The sequence below is a fragment of the Cavia porcellus genome, unplaced genomic scaffold (genome assembly GCF_034190915.1).
Source record: "Cavia porcellus strain 051 isolate PalLab524CR breed Dunkin Hartley unplaced genomic scaffold, mCavPor4.1 scaffold_8, whole genome shotgun sequence".
Lineage (NCBI taxonomy): Eukaryota > Metazoa > Chordata > Mammalia > Rodentia > Caviidae > Cavia > Cavia porcellus.
In genome coordinates, this window is record NW_026947491.1 from 16,966,092 (window position 1) to 16,986,571 (window position 20,480).

Here is a 20,480-nt window from a genome sequence, read left to right on the forward strand (position 1 = left end):
CACCTAACAGTCCTGTTGTCTTTGGCACCTGTGTGCTCGTTTTCATATTCCTAGAGTTTTCTTTCATCTGCAAACACAACCAGCTCCCTGACCAGCCCTTCCACTACATGTCTGATCCTGGAATCAGAGGTTTGGGCCTTGAGCAATGGACTCCAGGAACATTGCTGGGTTCTTAGAGGGCTCAGTCAGCATCCTCCACCCAGAGGCAAGGACAAAAATTTGTTCATCTTCTATCTCCTTCTGATCTTCATGGACAAGACTGCATGGCAGATGCAAATGTTTTTGAGCTACCAGATTAGCTCATGTTGCACATTGCCTTAATTTGTTTTGCATCTCAATATTTAAGATGCTCTCAGAAATTTGTAAAGATAGTCTTCCAGAACCTAGAATAATGCTGGTTCTTTCTCTTTCTGGTGGTGGCTCCCATTTGTGAGTGTAGGAAAATAGAAAGGATGATGTGGAGATTCTCCCTCTGAATGACATGACTCGCCCTGTTCTCCCACTGTCCCATCTCAGCTACTGCTGCAAGAGACCAGGCCTGAGCCCAAGAAACCCTCTAAATCCCTGTCTCTCAATCTCACATTCTCTGGTCAGCAGAGTTCTAGGATGTTGCCCCTGTAGTTGGTTATTTCAGCTGGCAGGCCAGGAAACTGAGTGGATGTGGCAGGATGTTAATAGTGGAGGCACAACTTGTCATTAATCCCTGAGAAGTCAGCATCTCTAAATCCAAGAACTAGTTCTTTGACTAACTGTTGTTAATATTGTCGAAAACTCAACCATATTGCACTGTGCAATGCACTTACTAAAGCGGTCCAAGTGTGAGCTCAGGCACAAAGCTATGTACAGGGTGGTGGGGACCAGCAGGAGGTGCTCAGGATCAAGAAGAGGAGGCTGCATGAGATCAGGACTGAGTACTCAGGACCAGTTAGGAAAGCTCCGGACCAGGAAAGGGACCTGAGGATTTTCAGGGAATCAGGAGGGGCTCCATAGCCAGTGCAGAGAAGGAGGCTACAGACTGAGAGCTTCACAACATTTAGTGTCTGAGTTTCCCCTCTGTCTTAGCCTCACACATACAGAGGAGAGCATGCAGTTCATCCCCTCAGGGTCACAGGTGAGGTTTCCAGACTGCAGTGAACGGAAGGGATTTTGGTTTTGGCAGAATATATTTACACCTGTATTTTATCACCTTCTTCACGTGACTTCCTGTGCCAGGGCTGCAGCAACTTGCATATTCTAGTGAAAAAGGCTGCGCACGTTAACAACATAGTTGCTTGGAATACATAGTTCTCATGATCATCCTGCAAAAGTAGTCTGCTATTTTTGTCACCACGAGAAGGTACTGTCACATACAGTAGTAAATGTTTGGTTTAGGAAAGAATAGAATAAAAGTATTTACAGGAAAGGAGTTTTTGTGGAAAAGGACAGGACAATTAAGTAGATAAATTAAGCATCTTGAGAATGGGCATGGTTTTGTGAATATTTATCTGCATAACTGTATCAAAATGTATATCACTTGTTCATTATTAAAATATACATCTAATATGTATATATTTTTGCATAATATATATTTTTGAATAATGTCTTACTTCCCCAGAGGTAAGACAAGATACTTGAATATATTTTTGAAAAAGATTCTTTTTGTCTACTCATTTATGAATATAATAGAATGCACAGTAATATTGTCATATTCCCTCTTTAGAAGAAGACATGTGACAATGGTCATGCAGCATGACTACTCTGTCTTGGAATTGCTCAGCAAGCTGTTGAGTTCTGTGAGAAGATTGTAGGACCTCGCATCTCATAGGATATTATGCTTCTCATTCTATGTATACATCTGCAATCTTGTGAAGTTACCAAATCCACTAATTACATATAGTTAAGAATATAAAAACAGATGAGGTTAAACATAGGAAAGAACTATGTGTTCTGTATATTAGGGATATTACAAAACAAATCTCAAAACACTTTCATGTGCCTTGAACCCTTCCTTCTGTGAGGCTTCCAGAATATAACTGGCCATATATACAGGAGGCCACGCAAATAGGGCCTCCCTGTGCTGATGAAAACCAGCCCATCCCTGACCCTGAAGCTCTGTAGAGGAGCCCAGCCCTGAATGCCCAGCTGTTCTCACTTGGTGATTGGCACTGAGCTCAGACGGCTCACCATGGAGCTGGCGCTGAAGTGGGTTTTGCTTTTTGCAATTTTAAAAGGTAATTCATGAAAAATAATAAATACAGAGTGAGTGAGTGGAATGAGTTGGATACACAATTGGACATATGTGACAGCGTCCTGAGCAAGATGTCCTTGTGTTTACAGGTGTCCTGTGTGAAGAGCAGCTGGTGGAGACCGGGGAGGCTTGATACAACCTGGTGGCTCTCTGAGAATCTCCTGCGTGGCCTCAGGATTCACCTTCAGTAACTACTGGATTAGCTGGATCCGCCAGGCTCCAGGGAAGGGGCTGGAGTGGATCTCAGGTATCAGTCGCAGTAGTAGTTACATAGACCACGCAGACTCCGTAAAGAGCCGATTCACCATCTCCAGGGACAATGGCAAGAACACTCTATATCTGCAGATTAGCAGCCTGAGAGCCGAGGACACGGCCATGTATTACAGTGCTAGAGACACAGTGAGACAATGTCGCTGTGTGCTCAGACACAAACGTCCCTGCAGGGGCCCTTAGTACCAGCAGGGGGCGATGGAGATCCACCGAGTGGAGGCCTGAGCTCCAGGAGCACGTGAAGAGCAGGCAGCTGGCGATTGAGGGCTTCATGTTGGCCTCCGGGGTTTCCTCTGTGTGTTACCGTCACAGAACCGGAAGGGACCCAAAATACACAGGCTTCAGATGTCTTATGAAGTATTGAAGATTCAAGTTCAGTTATATATGTATATATTTTTTCTTTTTTGTTGAATTCTATCATTTGAATTTTCTTAAAAAGGCAATAACCACAAAGTAGCTTGTACATGTTGGGAAGTTGTGTCTTTTGAATATCAAATTATCATTATGTAAAATGAAGTTGTTATTTTTCTCATCATGAAGAGCAATTGTCTATTGCCAGAGTAAATGTTTGAGGTTAGGATATTAAACCCTTATCATCCGTTTTCATAGGTTGTGAGACCTTGCAGCTCTCTCCTCTCTTTGGCCACCTCAGGAGACCTGGTCACCAGGCTCAGTCCAGCGACTTTAGGAACCCTGAACTCAGGAGAGGAGGAAGAGGGGCAGCTGGCCTGGATTCAGGGCAGTTTCCAGGACCATGTTGAGCACTTTTTGCAAATACTATCTGGCTGGAATTTTATTTACATTATTTAGATATTAGGAGTTTATGAAATATACTTTATCATACTTCTTTGGCTTCTTTTCCTCTGTCTCTCTCTTCCTCTGAAATACACATGCATAAATTTCTATCTACGTCAGTGTAATAAGAGACAATATGAAGATAAAATGAGATTGTTTCATAATATTCACTTTACTTTCTAAACATTCTCAAATCTGTGGCTTTATCCTTTTTTATTTTATGTAAGTTCATTCTATGTTCATTATTCACAAATCTTTTCCTAATTTTTGCAAGATAGATACACTTCTGTACTGACTAACACCATCCTTACAGTCATGATGTTCTGTGAAGCATGTGTCTACTGAACAGGAGGAAAATATTTGAAACACCCGATCCCCGCACATGCAGGCTTCCTGAAAGCAGAGCTGAGATGAACACTTCACACATGGATGTCACACATATCCGTCATGTGGCTGTGGCCTCATGGTCATCCTGGGAAGCTAAATCACCTCCACCTCCTCACCCAGCATTCACCTCACCTGGGCCATCACCATCACTGCCTCGCCTTAGTTTCAGGAATGAGAGTTTCTGTTTCTAATGGGATTCCACATGCACCTTTTGTTTCTAGCCCAGGTGAGAACACCTTTCAGAACATGGTTTAATTGGTATGTAATATTTTTTGAGATTCAGATCTTACACATGTTTATCCTTGAGTTCATTAGGGTAACATTAAAGGTTGTAATAAACCAAATTTTGGAATTATGGCATTTAAAAATATGATGTTTTAAAACTAACTAGGCAACATTAGATATGCTGCCAAATTTGTACCCACAGTTAGATTTAGCTCATTAGCATCAAGATAACATGGCACAGATAATAAAATGTAAGACATTAACCCAGTTGTCTCCCCTATATTTGCATACTGCCATGTGACTGAGTCACATGCTCAGGCTTTTTCAAGAGAAATGAGCTGATATTATTTGACTAAATGACCATGAAATAAAACAAGGCTCTTTCTATGCTTTACACTTATTAAAATATAAAAAAAAATGAAAAAGAAAGACAAAATGGCTGTTTTCATCTTCTGTTTCTAGATAAGCACCTGAAACAGTCATTTAATGACAAGAAAGATGTCTTCTTCATTTTTTTGTTTAATAATAAAAACATTTTCTGGTCCAGAGATCGAACTCACAACCTCGTGCTTGCCACGCAGGTGCCTGTGCAGCTGAGCTAAGTCCCCAGCCCAAAATAATAAAATTTCACATTTCCAAATATCTATATATTATTTCTGTACTAGAACCCTCATTTAGTAAAAACATCTGCTATTAAACATTTCTTTCTATACACTCCACTTTACCTACAGTTTCATTCCAAGTCCTCAGCCCAAGAGCACACATAAAAGAAAATGAAAGGTAGTTTTCTGTCAGTATAGGGGATCTCTCCATATAAGACTTATCCCTGGCACTCTTATTTCATGTATTTTCTCATCTCTGAGTCTCAGCTAGGCAAGTAGATTTTGAGTAGAAGAGCCCATTCTCAAAGGACTCCAGTTATCACTTGTGTCAAAATGACTCTTCTGTGCTCATCTGGCCCAGGTCCCAGTGAAGCTCAGGGAACCGGGTAACAGTCTGGATGGAAGCTGGAGCCACAGTGAGGGGCAGGCAGTGAAAGCCCAGCCACAGCCCTCTCCTCTGCAGGGATCAGGAACGACAGACCCTGCTCCTCACAGCGCAGATGTGTGCCGACCTTCAGAGGAAGCTGAGGAGCACTCATGGGGATCGTGTTGCCCAGGAGCCAGCCCTTCAAGGTCCCAGTACAGGAACACCTACACAGAGACCCTAGGGGGACTAGAGCTGTTGAGGCCTCAGATGCTGCTCTCTCTTCATCCTTTTGTGACCTACTTCCTTCTATGTGAATTGAGTAATAATTGGGCCTTTAATTCTGTCATCTTTTTATTTTAAAGAGCATAAAACAGAATAAAATCAATCAAAACAAAGCAGTGTAAGACATACAAGACATCAAAACATTATGAAATCGAAAACAGTTACCACAATGCCTTTTGATGTCTTTAAAATAGCTGCTTTTACTATGTCTTTGAGCATAGTAAAAATCAAACAAAACAGAATAGAATCAAAACAATAAAAAATAAATAATGAATACCGTAAAAGATTTCAAAACAAGCCAGTAGTAAATGTAAAATTGCTGCCATAATATGTTTTGCTATCTTTGAAATAGCTGCTCCCGTTATTCGATTTTACAGAATCAAACAAAACATGAGAATAAAATGCAGCCTAACAAAGCAATGGAAATGATATAGGAGCTTGAAACAAGACCATAAGGAATCATCAATGGCTACAACGCTCAGAAGCAGATCCTCCCTAGATGCCACATTGTGTACCGCTATCCTCTGAACCTATGATGAGAGCACTGGCCCTAGCCCCCAGCCCCCAGTGTTAGTGAAACACCAGAGCACCACAGGCAACCTGTTGCATTTCACCTCCGTAGTTTGTCACAGCCTGTGTTTCTCCAGATAAGTTGGTCAATTACAGGGTTGATACCCCTTGCTTGCCAGCCCACTAACTAGAAGGGGGCTGGGGTCCAGCCATTCCCAGTCTGGTGCTGGTTCCCACACATAGTGCTGGTTCCCAGACTGGGCTTGTTTGCTGGTGTGGCCATTGTTCTTTGCCCTCCTCTTTCATTATATCTTCTTCATACAAATTTAACTGTATATCATTTTAAACTATAAATCTGTGAAAATTCAAAAACTTATTGAGATAATTTAGATATCAACAATTCAACTAAAATTTCAAGTGCTCATGTTTTGTGAGTATGTGCCGTTAGACCTGCAACCACCAATACGATGTCAGTCTAAATCATTTTCCTAAATTTTAAGGGATACAAACATTTTTTGCTGACCTTTTGTATTCCTGACATTCCCAGACACTGACCCAGTCACAGTTAGCACAAATCAATTACTAAACTATGGACTTGCCTGTTGTGGAAAATTTTCTTAAGTTTTAAGGAATAAAGAACACTTCTGTCTACATTCAAGGCTTAGCCAAATAATTTTAGATGTTTACATTTTATGCATATTGTATGTTTTGGATAAAAGTGACAGGGAAGAGACATACCGATGAAGATGTGGTAAAATTAGAGCCCTAAAAATGGTGATTGTGTTGTTCAATTTCTCTGCAACTGTACAAAGAATTTAGTATCCTTTAAATTCAGCAAATTAATTTTTCATATGATTTATGTCAGTGTATAATTAGTAGTGTTGAAAGTGCACATTTGTGCAAAATTGTGTGAGGTGACATTCCTATAAATTTTCTTCACAATAACTAAAATAGAGAAACTGCCTAAAAGCTGCTAGAGAGTTTCATCAAAGAAATTGCATCCACATATGGGATACATTTCCTTCAAGAAATAAGAATACTGTTCTTGTTATTGTGTGAATATGCATTGAAATTTACTAGTGCATGAAAAAATCACTTCTTGTATGACTCTGGTGACAATATCATCTTCATTGTTCGTATCATTGCACACAGGATATAGAGCTATGGCTTCCAGGGACTATGATGACATGAATTAGACAGTGAATTGTTAGCAATAGTCACCAGTATTTTATGGTGAGAAACATGCAGTTTAAGTATGGAATGGTAGAATCACAAATGATTTAATTCACGAAATCTCATTCAGTTTCATATTTCAACATTGATCTTACTGCATGAGGGTAAAATTCATGCAGAATTCATGAATATTAAAAAAAGATAAACCAAAAGCTATGACACACAATACATTTCTGGAGATAAGGAACAGTGCAAAAACATAACTTACAGTTCAAGACATATTGCAAAATCTCAATAATGCATTGATGTGGACACCATGCAAAGGTGATAAATACAGTACAGCAGTAAAAACATGGTCTGCAAAAACAGCCCAAAATAGTTCATTTCTCACAATATAATGGTTGCAAATAGCAGCAAGATAAGGTACAATATTATCTCAAAGGAAAGGAAAACTCATCAATTTGAAAATTTCCCAGACTGACCAAATGACAAATGGCACTAAGACTTATTAGCGTGAACACTGAAGTCAACTGAAGGGAACACATGGAAAGGAGAGCAGCAGAGACTGAGAGAAGCCAGATGCTGCTTGACAGAAAAATATAAAACTGACAAAAATGGCACTGAGAGCCTTTCACTCCCATCACAGGCTCAGGGTGCAGGGATATGAGAGAAGACAGGTCATTGATTACTGACATGTGACCACAGTCTCACTTCTTGAGAGTCAGCAGCAGGTCTTGGGACATCTTATCACACTAAACCACAATGGTGTCTCCTGTGTGTTCAGGGAATGTGTGGGCTCAACTGCTGCTACTGCACAGACCACATACGTCCAAGCTGTCCCCCAACACTCACTCCACAGATGTGAACATTCCAAGAGGTGTGGGCATGGATGCCACCATCTGGCATTCAAAGCAAGCACTAGACATCTGCAGGCACAGACAGGAACCACTGCAGGAGGGAGGACACTGCAGAGACCCCACAGAGGCAACCCCAGCACAAAGGTGGGGTAAGAGCCAGCACAGAGAGGTGCTCAATCACTGTGCATCAAAGACCCCTGTTGCTATATTTGGCACAAGACCCCTGACCCGAAGAGCCTGAGCATGAAAGCTGGTGCAGGATCCAGCAGGCCTTAGATCATACCAATATGAAGTCAGGTGACAGCTGCAGCCACAAGGAATGTAGATGAGACTGCCAGGCCCTTCTCACCTAGTAAAATAAAGTCACAGTGACAGGAAGTCACAGAGGACTCCCATGGTTATTAAGGATACCTGCTGCTCTAGCAGGGTTTTGGTGGTGTGTGGGACTTGTTACTCCTTTCTGTCACCTCTGTAGATTGGGAGTGTCCACCCAATGCCAGGGCCGCCACTGTATTCAGAAAGCACTTAACATGGCTAAGTTTAAAAGTACAAACTGGGACAGTCATACCCCAAAGCTGATGGAATGTTTAGTTGATGCTATTTATTTTTTGGTAGTGGAGATCGAACTCATGACCTCTCGTTTGCCAGGCAGACACTTATGCCACTGTGCTAAATCCAAGGCCCCCTATCGATGCTATTTATATCAGTCTTTTTAATTGCTACAAGAAAGATCTCAAACTTTGGGGTCACTGTAAGGGAGTGAAATCACTTTAATAAGAGAGATGAAAACAGGATGGGGGTCAGGATAGAAAGCTGTGATTTGAGAGCATGAGCCCTCAGTGTTTCTGTGTTGGAGCTCATGCGCTCCCTGGAGGATATCATTAACACCAGGTGACTTTTTGGCAAATTTTCCAAAGGGTTCTGAGTTCCTCCATGAGATCAGGGCTCTTGAGACCTGAGCTGATCCCTTATTTTGCCTCCCTGCGATGGAGGGACACAGCATGCATCTCTCCTGCTACCTGAGCATTCAGAAAGTTGAGAATATTTGGAAGCATAGAGCTACCTCTTGTAGAGACCAACTCTATGACTGCCTGGTTTAAGACTCTTGGGGTAGAGAAATACAAGGAGAACTGTATTTGATGGAGGTTTCTCCTTGTGAGATATTTTTACAGCTTCAACAGATGTGTACCCCCAAAGTATGCACATCTGTTATCCTCACACTCTGATTCTCTAGCAAACTCAGCCTTCAGTAATCCATAAATTTCTTCCAACTTAATTTTCTGATCACATGGCCTAGGGTAACTTCACCGCAGGTAGTGAGTCTTGGTCCTGTTTTATTATGTCAGTTTGGTACCGCCAGATTCCATATTTTTATTGAAATGTAATGACATTCTTTGATGTTCTCATGAAAAATTATTAATTTACACGTAATCTAGTGTGGTTTTTTGTTTATGGTTGCACTGTTTATTGTAAAGAAAGAACAACACATGCAATAAATTCAGACAAAACAAAATGGTATAAAAGCAATAAAAAATGAAAGCATTATGGGCCTTTGGACCAGACAATAGGAAATCAACAATGCCTGTCACAATATCTCTTGTTCTTCACTTTTCATTTGCTTTTAGGCATTGTTTAATTTCTTCTTTAATTTCACCTGTGACCCACTGATTAATCAAGAGTTGCTTTTCAGTTTCCATGTGTTTGTGGGATTTTTGCAGTATCTTTTATCATTAATTTCTAGTTTCATGGCACTATGATCCGATAACATGCAGGGGATAATTTCAACTCTTTTGCATTTAATTAAATATGTTCTGTGAGTTAATATATGGTCTCTTTTAGAGAATGACCCATGTACTGCTGAGAAGAGTGTGTATTCTGATGCTGTTGGATGGAATACTCTGTATATGTCTATCAAGTCAATTTGTTCACAGGTGTGATTCAGTTCTGTTATTTCCTTGCTGAATTTCTGTCTGGTTGACCTGTCCTTTGGTGTAATTGGTGTGTTAAGGTCTCCTGTTATAATTGTGTTACTGCTAATTTGGTTTTTTATTACTGTTAATACTTGTTTTATACAACTGGGTACTCTAGAATTTGGTGCATATATATTTAAGATTGTTATCTCTTCCTCCTGAAGTTTTCCCCTGATCAGTATGTAGTGATCTTCTTTATCTCTTTGTATCATTTGAAGTTCACATTGTCTGCAAAGGGAATAGCTATCCCCACTTTTTTGGGGTTTCTGTTGCATGAAGTATTGTTTTTCATCCTTTGACTTTCAGTCTATGATTTCCTTTTGGGTTAGATGGGTTACTTGTAGACAGCATATGGTTGGATGTTGTTTCTTGATCCATTCTGCCAGAATTGAGACCATTTGCATTAATGATTATAAATATTATATATTGTTTTTTTGACATGTTATATTTCTGCTATTGTGTTTTTACCTTTCCATTCTGTTTGTCTGCCTTGCTTAGTGGTTTTTCCCTATGTGTATCTAGAATGTCTGTCAGTATTTGTTTCAGGGTTGGTTTGGTGATCATGAAGTTCTTCAGCTGTTCTTTGTGATGGAAGTATCTTATTTCTCCTTCCATTTGAAGGATTGTTTTGCAGTGTACTTCAGTTTGGTTTGGCTGTCATATTCCTTTAGGATCTGAAATACTTCACTCCATGCTCTTCTTGACTTCATTGTTTGTATTGAGAAGTCTGCTGTGATTCTTATAGGTTTTCCTTTGTAGGTGATCTATCTTTTCTAAAGGCTTTTAATATTTAATATTTTAATTTAATTAAATTTTAAAATTTAATATTCTGTTCTTACGTTGGCTTTCTTAAGCTTTAAATAAAAGAGAGTGCTTATATTTACATTCAGAATTTAGCACAATATTTTCAGTTTTTGGCATTTTATGCACCATGTATGGTTAGTGTAAAAATGACGGACACAACACATACTGATAAGGATCCACTGACATTAGAGCCCTCAGCAATGTGGATGAGATTGAGCAATTTCACAGCTGCTCTGCAAGTAGTTTAGAATCTTTTGAAATCCACAAAATGAATTCTTCATAAGATTTACATCTTTGGGAGTTAATTAAGAGTGTTGAAAATTCATATTTGCACAAAATCATAGAAGCTCACATCCCTATAAAAATTCTACATGGTAGCCAAAACTTAGAAACTACCTATAAATCTACTAATTCAAAGATGATAATCAATGGAATTTTACCCAAACATGAGATATTCTTTACCCTTCAAGAAATAAGTTTAATATTCTTGTTTCTGCATGAATATGCATTGAAACATCCTAATGAATAAAAAATTCTCCTCCTGTGTTCCTCTGGTGACATATAACATCTAAACTTTTCACAGTAATTGCACACTAAAAATACACCTACAGCTTCCAGGGACTATGAGGATATGAATTATGCAATGAATAATCAGACATAGTCCTAAGTTTCCTTATAGTGATGAACACGCAGATTAAACATTGTTATAGTAGAATCAGAAAGGAGTAAATATGCACAATTTCACTCAGTTGTACATGTAAACTTTGATCTTACTGTTTGTGGGTAAATTTCAAGCAGAGTGCCATTAAAAAAGATAAACTAAAATCTGTAACACTTAATGCATTTTTGGAGAAAACAAACAGTGCAAAAACCTAATTTACATTTTAAAACTTACTGGAAAATCTCAGTGACTCATTGATGCTGACCCAATGCATAGATTTATAAATGTAATACATCAGATAAGACCTGATGTGTAGAAACAGTACAATAGTGTTCATTTCTAATAATACAGTGATTGGAAAGAGCAAAATGACAAATGGAATAAGAACTCAAAGGAAGGAAAACTTAGTAATTAGGAAATTTTCCAGACTGGCCAAATTATAAATAACACAAGATTTACTAAAGTGAACACTCAAGTCCTGTGAAGGGATCATGTGATAGTGAGAGCAGCAAAGGCTGAGAGCAGCCAGATGCTGATACACAGGAAAATAAGAAACTGACCCAAATGGAATTTAGAGCCTGTCACTCCCACCACAGGACCAGAGTGCAGGGACTTGAGAGACAGACAGGGTCATTGACAGTCAACCTTTCATCTCCTTTCTCATTTGTCTGGGTTTTCTCAAGGGTCAGCCTAAACATTTTTGGGCCACCTTCTTTGCTGCCCTCATGTGTGACATCTGTATTTCCAAGAGAAATGTTTGCCACACGGAAAGACACAGCAGTGTACACAGACCACATCTCTTCATGGAGTCCATGGCACATTCCCTGTACAGGGGAACAGATTCTAAGAAATTTGGTGCATGGATGCCTCCATCTGGCTTTCAAACCAAGCCATAGACTTGCAGGAACAGGCTGGAACCACTGTAGGATAGAGGACACTGCAAAGACCCCACAGAAGCAACGCTATTACAATGGTGGGGTGAAGGCCAGTATAGAGAGGGGCCTGTGCACGCTGCCTTGTACACCTGTGTTGCTTCATTTGCGACAAGACCCCTGGCTTGCAGAGCCATCACTTTAGAATGCCGGTGTGGGAGCCAGCAGGTTTGAGCTTATACCCATATGGAGTCAGGTAACAGCTGTGTTTATGAGTTTAACAGAACTATGTTAAATTGTGACCTTGTATCACAGTGTCATGACATCAAAGAGGATAACTGTGGTAATGAAGTACAAATGTTGCTCTAGCGGGGATATTGTGCTTTGTGGAAGTCGTCACTCTGTTCTATCAGCTCTGTGGATTGGGAATGCGCACCCTATACCAGGCCCAACACTGCATTTTGGAAGCACTGACTACCATTTATTTTATAAGTACAAACTGGGCAGATTCATCCAAACCTGATGCATAGTTCATTCAGATGCTATTTATTTCCGACTTTTAAATTAATATTTCAAACTCTGGGGACATTGTGTGGAAGTACAATGGCCTTAGTAAGAGGTAATACAGAATGGGGGACAGGACTGTGATTTGAAAACCGGAGGCCGGCAGAGCTTCCATATTGGAGCTCATTCGCCCCCTGGAGGATACCCTGACTAAGTGATGTCTTCTTTGAGAAGCTTTACTGGGATCCTGAACATCTAGATAAGATCAGGGTTTTTGAGACATGTGCTAATCTCTTGTTTCACTCCCCTGCAGTGGAGAGACAAAGTGTGTATCTCTCTGGACAACTAAGGGTTCAGAATGAGAAAAAACATTTGGAGGCACACAGCTGCCTCATGAAAGACACCAATTCTGTCATTGCCTGTTCTTGAAATTTTAGGGTCCAGAAATACAAGAAAAAAAACTCCCATTATTTCATGTAAGTTTCTCTGTGTGGTGCATTTTTACAGCCTCACAGTAGACATGCTCACCCCCTATTATGCACATCTGTTATCCTCACACTCTGATGCTCGAGCATGGACAGTCTGTAGTGATCCACCAGCTGCTTCCAAGTGCTCATCTTCTGATCCCATGGTATAGAGTGACCCCAGTACCAGGTAGTGAGTCTTTGACCTATTTTATTATGTCAGCCAGGTATACTTAGGTTCCATGGTTTTATTGCCTTGTTTCTTCAATGTTTTAACAAAATTTATTAATTTACTGTTAATCCAGTGCTTTTGGTTATGGTTATACTGCGTATTGTAAAGAAAGACCAACTTTTTCTGTGTCTACATTTGCAAGATGATGAGCAGCTTTCTTTCACCAGAATCTTAGCATATTTAAATAACTACTAACAAACCCATTGAAGAATTAAAATCAAATGTTTTATATCTGATATTTATTTGATTTTTCATTTTCTGTTTGTTTTTGCCTTACTGTGGATGGAAAGTCCTCAGAGTGAATAGTCCAGAAACCTGGCACTGAGCTGTATCTCCTGCTCTGTTTTCATGCATTGGGAAATGAATCAGCATAAACCCCCATGAGTTCTGACACATAATCTTATGAAGATATTTATAAACAAATGTTTTGTTTCAAACACGACCACAGTTATAGGGTGTGCACTCTTTGTATGAATGTTGAAGTAGAAAAGCAACACAGGTCTGCTCATGAGCTACCTGGGAATGGGATGCAGGAGGGAAGGGACAAGAGGGAGGGATTGCAGAGGAGCCTCAGGACACACTAAGTATGATATGTGTGCTCACTACTGAGGCTGGGTGGAGGTTTTGTGCAAGTATCCATATGTATTAGTATTTCTCTGGTGTACACTTTATCAGCACTTTATGTATTATATCTGTCACAGATTGGCAGTATCTAACTATAGAAAAAGAGAGAAAGCATTAATGACATTTGAAAATAAGATTCATTATGAAGCATCCACACAAACGCTGTTTTTTTTTTAATTTCAGCAACCCCAGAATGCAGCAAAGTCACACATGATCTCCCTGCATAAAGAGGGGAATAGAATTATGACTAGATGTGTGTGCTCTGTCCAGGACCTGGAACAAGAAGCAGTTTGATCATAGCTTAGGAGAGCATAGGCCAGACCGTAGGGAAGACATTTATGGCACAGCAGCTCTCCTGTAGGAAAAGTAACTGTTTCTGACATCCTTAACTTTCATGAAGCAGATAAATTGAATACAAAATGGATTTTATGTCCATAGGAGAATCAAAATGACATGAAGAGATAGAGACAATATCTCACGATGAATCATCATATTGTGTTGAATGAAATCATTGTTGCCAAACTCCCTCACTACAGTCACATCTGAGGTGGGCACAGCCCTGTGTGAGAGTTTTCATGCCCAGAGCTGTCTATATAGCAAGATGCCAAGCAAATAGGGCCTCCCTGTGCTGATGAAAACAAGCCCAGCCCTCATCCTGCATCTGTGCTGAGGAGCCCAGTCCTGGATACGCAGCTGTTCCCACTTGGTGATCGGCACAGAGCACAGATGGCTCACCAAGGAGCTGGCCCTGAGCTGGGCTTTACTGTGTGCTGTTTTAAAAGGTAAATTATTTAGAAGAAAATATGTGAAGGGCACCAGTGAAAATGCATGGGTTACACACTGGACCTGTGGGACAGTTTCCTGTGCAGGTCATCCCTGTGTTTGCAGATGTCCTTCTGTGAGGAGCAGCTGGTGGACTCCGGGGGAGGCTTGGTGTAGCCTGGGGGTTCATTGAGACTCACATGCATATTTCCGTGGTTCACCTTTAGTAACACTGTCATGAACTGGATCCACAGGCTCACGGAAGGGAATGGAATGGATCTCAGCTATCAGTAACGGTAGTAGCACATACTATGCAGACTTCATGAAGGGCCAATTCATCATCTTCAGAGACAATGGCAATCACACGCTGTATCTGCAGATCCCTAGCTTGAGACCCGAGGATAAGGCCCTGTATTGTGAGAGAGACAAAAGGAGCAAAACCTCAGTGAGAGTCAGTCATAAACCTCCTGCAGGGGCGCTTCGGACCAGTAGGCGGCGCTGGAGATACAAAACGCAGAATCTACCACAAGAAGACATGTATTTTGCCATTTTATTTTTTAAGGTTAACGTTATGGTGTTTTAAAAAATGATGCTATTGGACAATAGAAATATCAAAGAAACATGTTTTAAAGTCAATATTACTTAGAATACCAAGTAAAACTCAGAATAATGGATTCATTTTCTAAAACCCACAAAAGACAAGAAATCCAGTGCAACAAAATAGTGTAAGACAGTTAGTTATTGTCTGCTATTGAAACAGTGGGTTTTGCATTTTGTAGCCTTTCCTCAAAATGTAGAAAGTCTTTTTCAGAGTTTTATAACGTAACATAAGACAAGGTATTAAAATACAGTTTAAAATGTAAGAATGTGTATAAATAGATCATGTTATATGTCTCTCACAAATAGACAAAAAAATCTGTCAGATGTATTATTACATACAAGTCTGCCTACTCACAATGAAAAATCACATAATACCTTCAGAAAAGGGTCTTCAAACTAGTCTTTAATTAAAATTTAATTCAATAAAAGCCATGATACTATGTAAAAGTAACTGAGATATTTAAATAACTATCAATTTTTTTCAGTTGATCAAAACTTCTGATAACTACCTTTTATAAAGTATGCTCTAATCCATTGTTAGTAAAAATGGCACACATTAATATTTACTTTTTTCCCCATGAAATCGCTCAAGGATAATCATCTAAAAATGTCTGTATAGCAAAGTTGAGATTACACTGATTCGTTTGCATCATATTTATCATCTGAAGTGTTTCAATGTTGCAAATTTTTTCAATGAAACAAATAGCATAGAAATGAGAATACTTCTGTGTTTTCAGGTGTCCAGTGTGAAGCACAGATGGTCCAGTCCAGGAGGGCAGGCTTTGTGCAGCCTGGAGCATCCCTGAAACTCTCCTGTGCAGCCTCTGGTCTCACCTCCCTTCACTGCTGGATGAACTGGGCATATCAGCCCCAGGGAAAGGGCTATCAGCACTTGCTGTGATGGTGACACACACTGTGCTGACCTTGTGAAAGGCTGATTCACTATCTCCAGAGTCAGTGCTAAGGAACCACTCATCGACAGATGAGCAGCCACAGATCAGGGGACACAGCCATATGTTAGCAAGCAAGAGATATGGTGAGGCGATAACAGTATGAACCCAGACACAAAGCTTCCTGCAGGGCATGCAGTCTCTCTCTCTCTCTCTGATATTTTGAGACCAGATTTCTTGTTTTACTGAAACACTTGAGATGATAACTCAATTTGTGTTGAACTCATTTGGTAGCCCAGGCTGGCCTTAAACTCAAAACAATCCTTTACCTTTAGGCTCTCCAGTGTTGTTCTTATAGGCACATGCCACCATGCACATCTCTTATCCCTTTGCAAGGGACACACATCCATGCACTCAGCCTGACCCAGGGTACGGTTTTGCAACCACTGTCCCACACCCATAAAATCCATTTCCCACTTTCTTATTAGACCTCTGCTGATAGGAGCTAGAAATCTAAGATGTTCTTTGCGAGAATAGTAGGCTGCTTAATGGCTTAATGGCTGTATTGCTGCCCTTTACAAACCTTTCAGGATTCGAACACGGTTACAGGCCTAATGGTCTGAGTGGATGTTGAGTGTGGGACCTGAGGAGTGTCAGCATTATCATGCGTGGTAACACAGGTTGAGTTTCCTTGGTAAGAGAGGGAAGGCCAACATCACAGGGCATGTGTGGGAAAACCTTGGGCCCTGTGATGAGGGAAATTTCTTCAACTGGCAAGGTAATCTCACTAGAGTTCAGGAGTTCAGTATCCTCCACCTCTTTAGGGTACTCACAAATATCTCCATTCCAATGCAAGAATCTAATTCTTTCTTTTCCCTTTTCCTTCAATTTTCCTTCAGATATCTTTGAAGACTGAGTATTAAAATTATAGTTAATGGTGTAGTCAGATGTCATTGAAGGCTGAGCATTAAAATTATAGTTCATGGTATAGTCAGGATTTACCAGGAAATAAATTTAATAAAGGACACATAATTTATAGGATTGTTTTATATTATTCAACTGAAGAATAAAATGCAGAAGAGTGCAGGAGATCTGTGTACATACCAGAGATGCAAAGAATCCAGCTAAGGAAACGGAACTCATGTCAATATCCTCCACAACTCCAGCTGGAGACCTGGAGCCCAGGACAATGTGTCATGCAAGTGTGTGTCAAGGATCTTCACTGGGAAGGCCAAAAGTTCGGTGCTGGAAGCTAGAAATTCTATGTCAGCAGGATGAAGGATCTGAGCCAACAGGCTGAGGGACTTGCACTCGGTGCAGGAAGTGATGCTCCAAATAAGAGTCTGAGCTCCACCAAGAAGAGCAGAAGCCATCCTTCTGTGACTGACAGGATCCGATCTCTTCCTACAAGGAGAATAGCTTAGTTTCTATCATGAAAACTGCCACAACAAGCTTCTCCAGGAGAGTTAGTATCAAGCCATTAGAGATAGATATAGGATGTAGATATAGAGATAGATATAAGAGTAGAGTGTGGGTGCAAAAGAAATGAGGCACTGGAAGGGCCATTTGAAGATGCAGTTACAGCAACAATCAAACAGAGAAACACCTTGCAGGGCTGGTTCAAACCTCTTCAGAAGGTCCTATGTGCTTTTATACAGCTTGCAGCATATAGTATTTGTATCCCATCACCACAATTCATGGAACCAGGAAACAGCAGATGGTGTTGGGGCACAGTTAAATTATTAGTAAAGGCACAGTTATAAAATAACTAACTTAATATGCATGTGGTGGGTCTCAACTGTAATCCCAGCACTCAGTAGGCTGAGAGAAGGATTGTTAGGAGTTCAAGACTAGCCTGGCCTACAAAGTGAGCTGAAGGTGAGGCTGAACTGCATAGCAAGACCCTGTCTCCCAAAAAACCACAAAGCAAAAACAATAACAAAAATCTATTTTATTGTCATGTTACAGCAAGTTAAAATCAAACAGGAGCCTCTGCCTAGCTCCTGATTCCTGTCAGGTAAACACCCTGCTGAATACAGGCAGCCTTGATATCTGGGTCCAGCTGCTTTTCTTCTGATACTGTGCATGGCCAATTTGATTGTTTCAGCTGATGTTTCCCTTAGTGAAAAAATATATTGCTCCTAACTGGCTCAAGGACTTTGGTAGGGGAGAAGTAACCCAGTCAGAGATACTTTTTCACTCTGCTTGCGCTACTTGAACTCAATACCCTCAGCTCCAGGATGTTCCTATGTTATAATAAACAATTCCTTTTAAGCAAATGTATGCAGAGTTAACTTACCTGACAATATGTGACTTAATTCAATCCATGTAAAAGTCATACAATGCCCTTTACTTCCTGCTTGTAAACTGTACTTAAACTGACCCTAAAAATACTGCCTCAGTGCTGATGATTTGGATCAGGGATTCCCCTCAGCCTGGCAGCACAGTAAGCAGGTTCCTTCTTGATTCCTCAGTGCAAGATGTCTTCCATTCATTTTTATATTGGTTTTCTGTAACAGTGGAACTGGGAAAGGTACCAGTCACCACTTTCCCTGGTGAACTACAAGCATCATTTCTGCTTCCCATTCCCACAATCATGTGTTCCGCCAGCCTAGATTTTGTAGTTCTGAGGGAGAGGGGCGGCTTGCACCATGCAACACAGTGATGATTTCATAGAGCCGGAAGCCTGGGATTTACCCTCATCATTTTGAGCTCCTCATACCTCTGAGCAAACAATCTAAAAGATAAATGGGAGTGTGGCAGGTGTGATTGATTTAGACTATCGAGTGCAAACTGGACTGTTACTCCACAGTACAAAAAAGAAAGTAAAATACTTAGAGTGCAGAAGGTCTCTTAGGGAATCTCTTTACCATGCCCAGTTTTTTGTTGTTGTTGTTGTTTGTTTTGTTTTGTTTCGGGGATCGAACTCCAGACCATGCACTTACAAGGTAGGTGCTTATGCCGCTGAGCGAAATCCCTGGCCCCATGACCTGTTCTTAAAGTCACACTACTTGTTAAGCTCCTAGAAGTTTTCCTGGAACATATTCCATGGTTTCACTTCCACAACCTCTAACCGTTAGTCCTCCCTGAATTAGGCTACTGTAGGTATCTAAGAAACAAGGCCCTGACATTGTCCATGAAGACTATATGAAGAATGAAACAGGAACTTTTCAAAAGGCAGTCATGGACAAGAGCATAGGTTCTGCATCAAGAAGAAAATCATTTAGTTAATTTTACAAACAGTTTTTTCCATCTCCAGTAAAAGCCCCTCTACAAACCCTGCCATGGAAAGACCATCATTAGTAAATGCAGTCAGCAGATCAGAAATTAATCTGGGCAGAAATATTCTAATGTTAACGATTCCCATATACACTGTGCTCAAAATCAACAAATCCTTCAGCGGGTTCAATTTCACTTAGTGTGGAAGAGTGACTACACCAGAAGATGCAGAAAAGTATCTCAGTGTCAGGAGTCAGCTTCTGATCACCCTGTAAAAAATCCCTCTCCCTGGGAATCACTAAAGCACTCTGCCCTGGGTCCCACCCTTATACCATCAGGACTCCTCTATGCAAAGCAGCCCGAGGTTCAGGATGAAAAGCCTGTTCTGGCTGAGCAGTCCCAGTCTCCTCCCACAGGAACCTTCACTGACCATGGAGTTCTTGGCTCTGCTTCTCTGCTTAGTAACAGCTCCCTGCAGTGAGTGTCTGAGGTTCATGAGAGGGATCTGGGCACAGGGAGCTGGGTGGTCTTGACTGATGGTGATGCTTTTGTCCTCAGGTGCCCTGTCCCAGGTGCAGCTGCAGGAGTCAGGACCGGGCCTGGTGAAGCCTTCAGAGACCCTGTCCCTCACCTGCATGGTCTCTGGATTTTCTTTAAGGAGCTATTATGTACACTGGGTCCCTCAGTCTCCAGGGAAGGGGCTGGAGTGGATTGGTACTATATGGAGTGATGGAAGCACAGATTATAACTCAGCCCTTAAATCTCGAGTGGGCATCAGCAGGGAAACTTCCAAGAGCGAAGTCTCACTCACACTGAGCAGCCTGAGCCTGGAGGACACGGCCGTGTATTACTGTGCAAGGGACACAGTGAGCAGACATCAGTGTGAGCCCAGACAAAAACCTCACTGTAGAGGCACTCAGGACATCAGGGGACGCTCAAGACACACTGAGCTCTTGTGAGGCTCAGGACCAGGTTCTGGTTCCTGGGCTGCTGTGGTTTTGCGTCTGTGGTTTTCCCTTCCTTCCGTGACTTTACTAAAGACACTGAAGTTTTGGCTTTCTAAAATTTTAATTATATTTATTTTTATTAATGCATGTTTGCAGTGCATGAAGTTTACAATCATCTTGGGGAGTGTTTGCAAGTGTGTAGCACAGCTTAATTCTTTTCTAAATCCTCTTGCTCT

The 20,480-nt window shown here is 40.8% G+C and overlaps 1 pseudogene and 1 gene segment (V, D, J or C); both read left to right on the forward strand.

Moving 5' to 3' along the window:
- The first annotated feature begins 2,164 nt into the window (after nt 1-2,164).
- LOC100735896 (immunoglobulin heavy variable 3-21-like) lies at nt 2,165-2,680 on the forward strand (annotated as a pseudogene).
- A 17,036-nt stretch (nt 2,681-19,716) lies between these two features.
- Nucleotides 19,717-20,256, forward strand: LOC134477201 (Ig heavy chain V region PJ14-like). The segment is given in 2 exon segments: nt 19,717-19,774; nt 19,856-20,256. Coding segments are annotated over 2 exon segments (447 nt in total).
- Nucleotides 20,257-20,480: the final 224 nt, after the last annotated feature.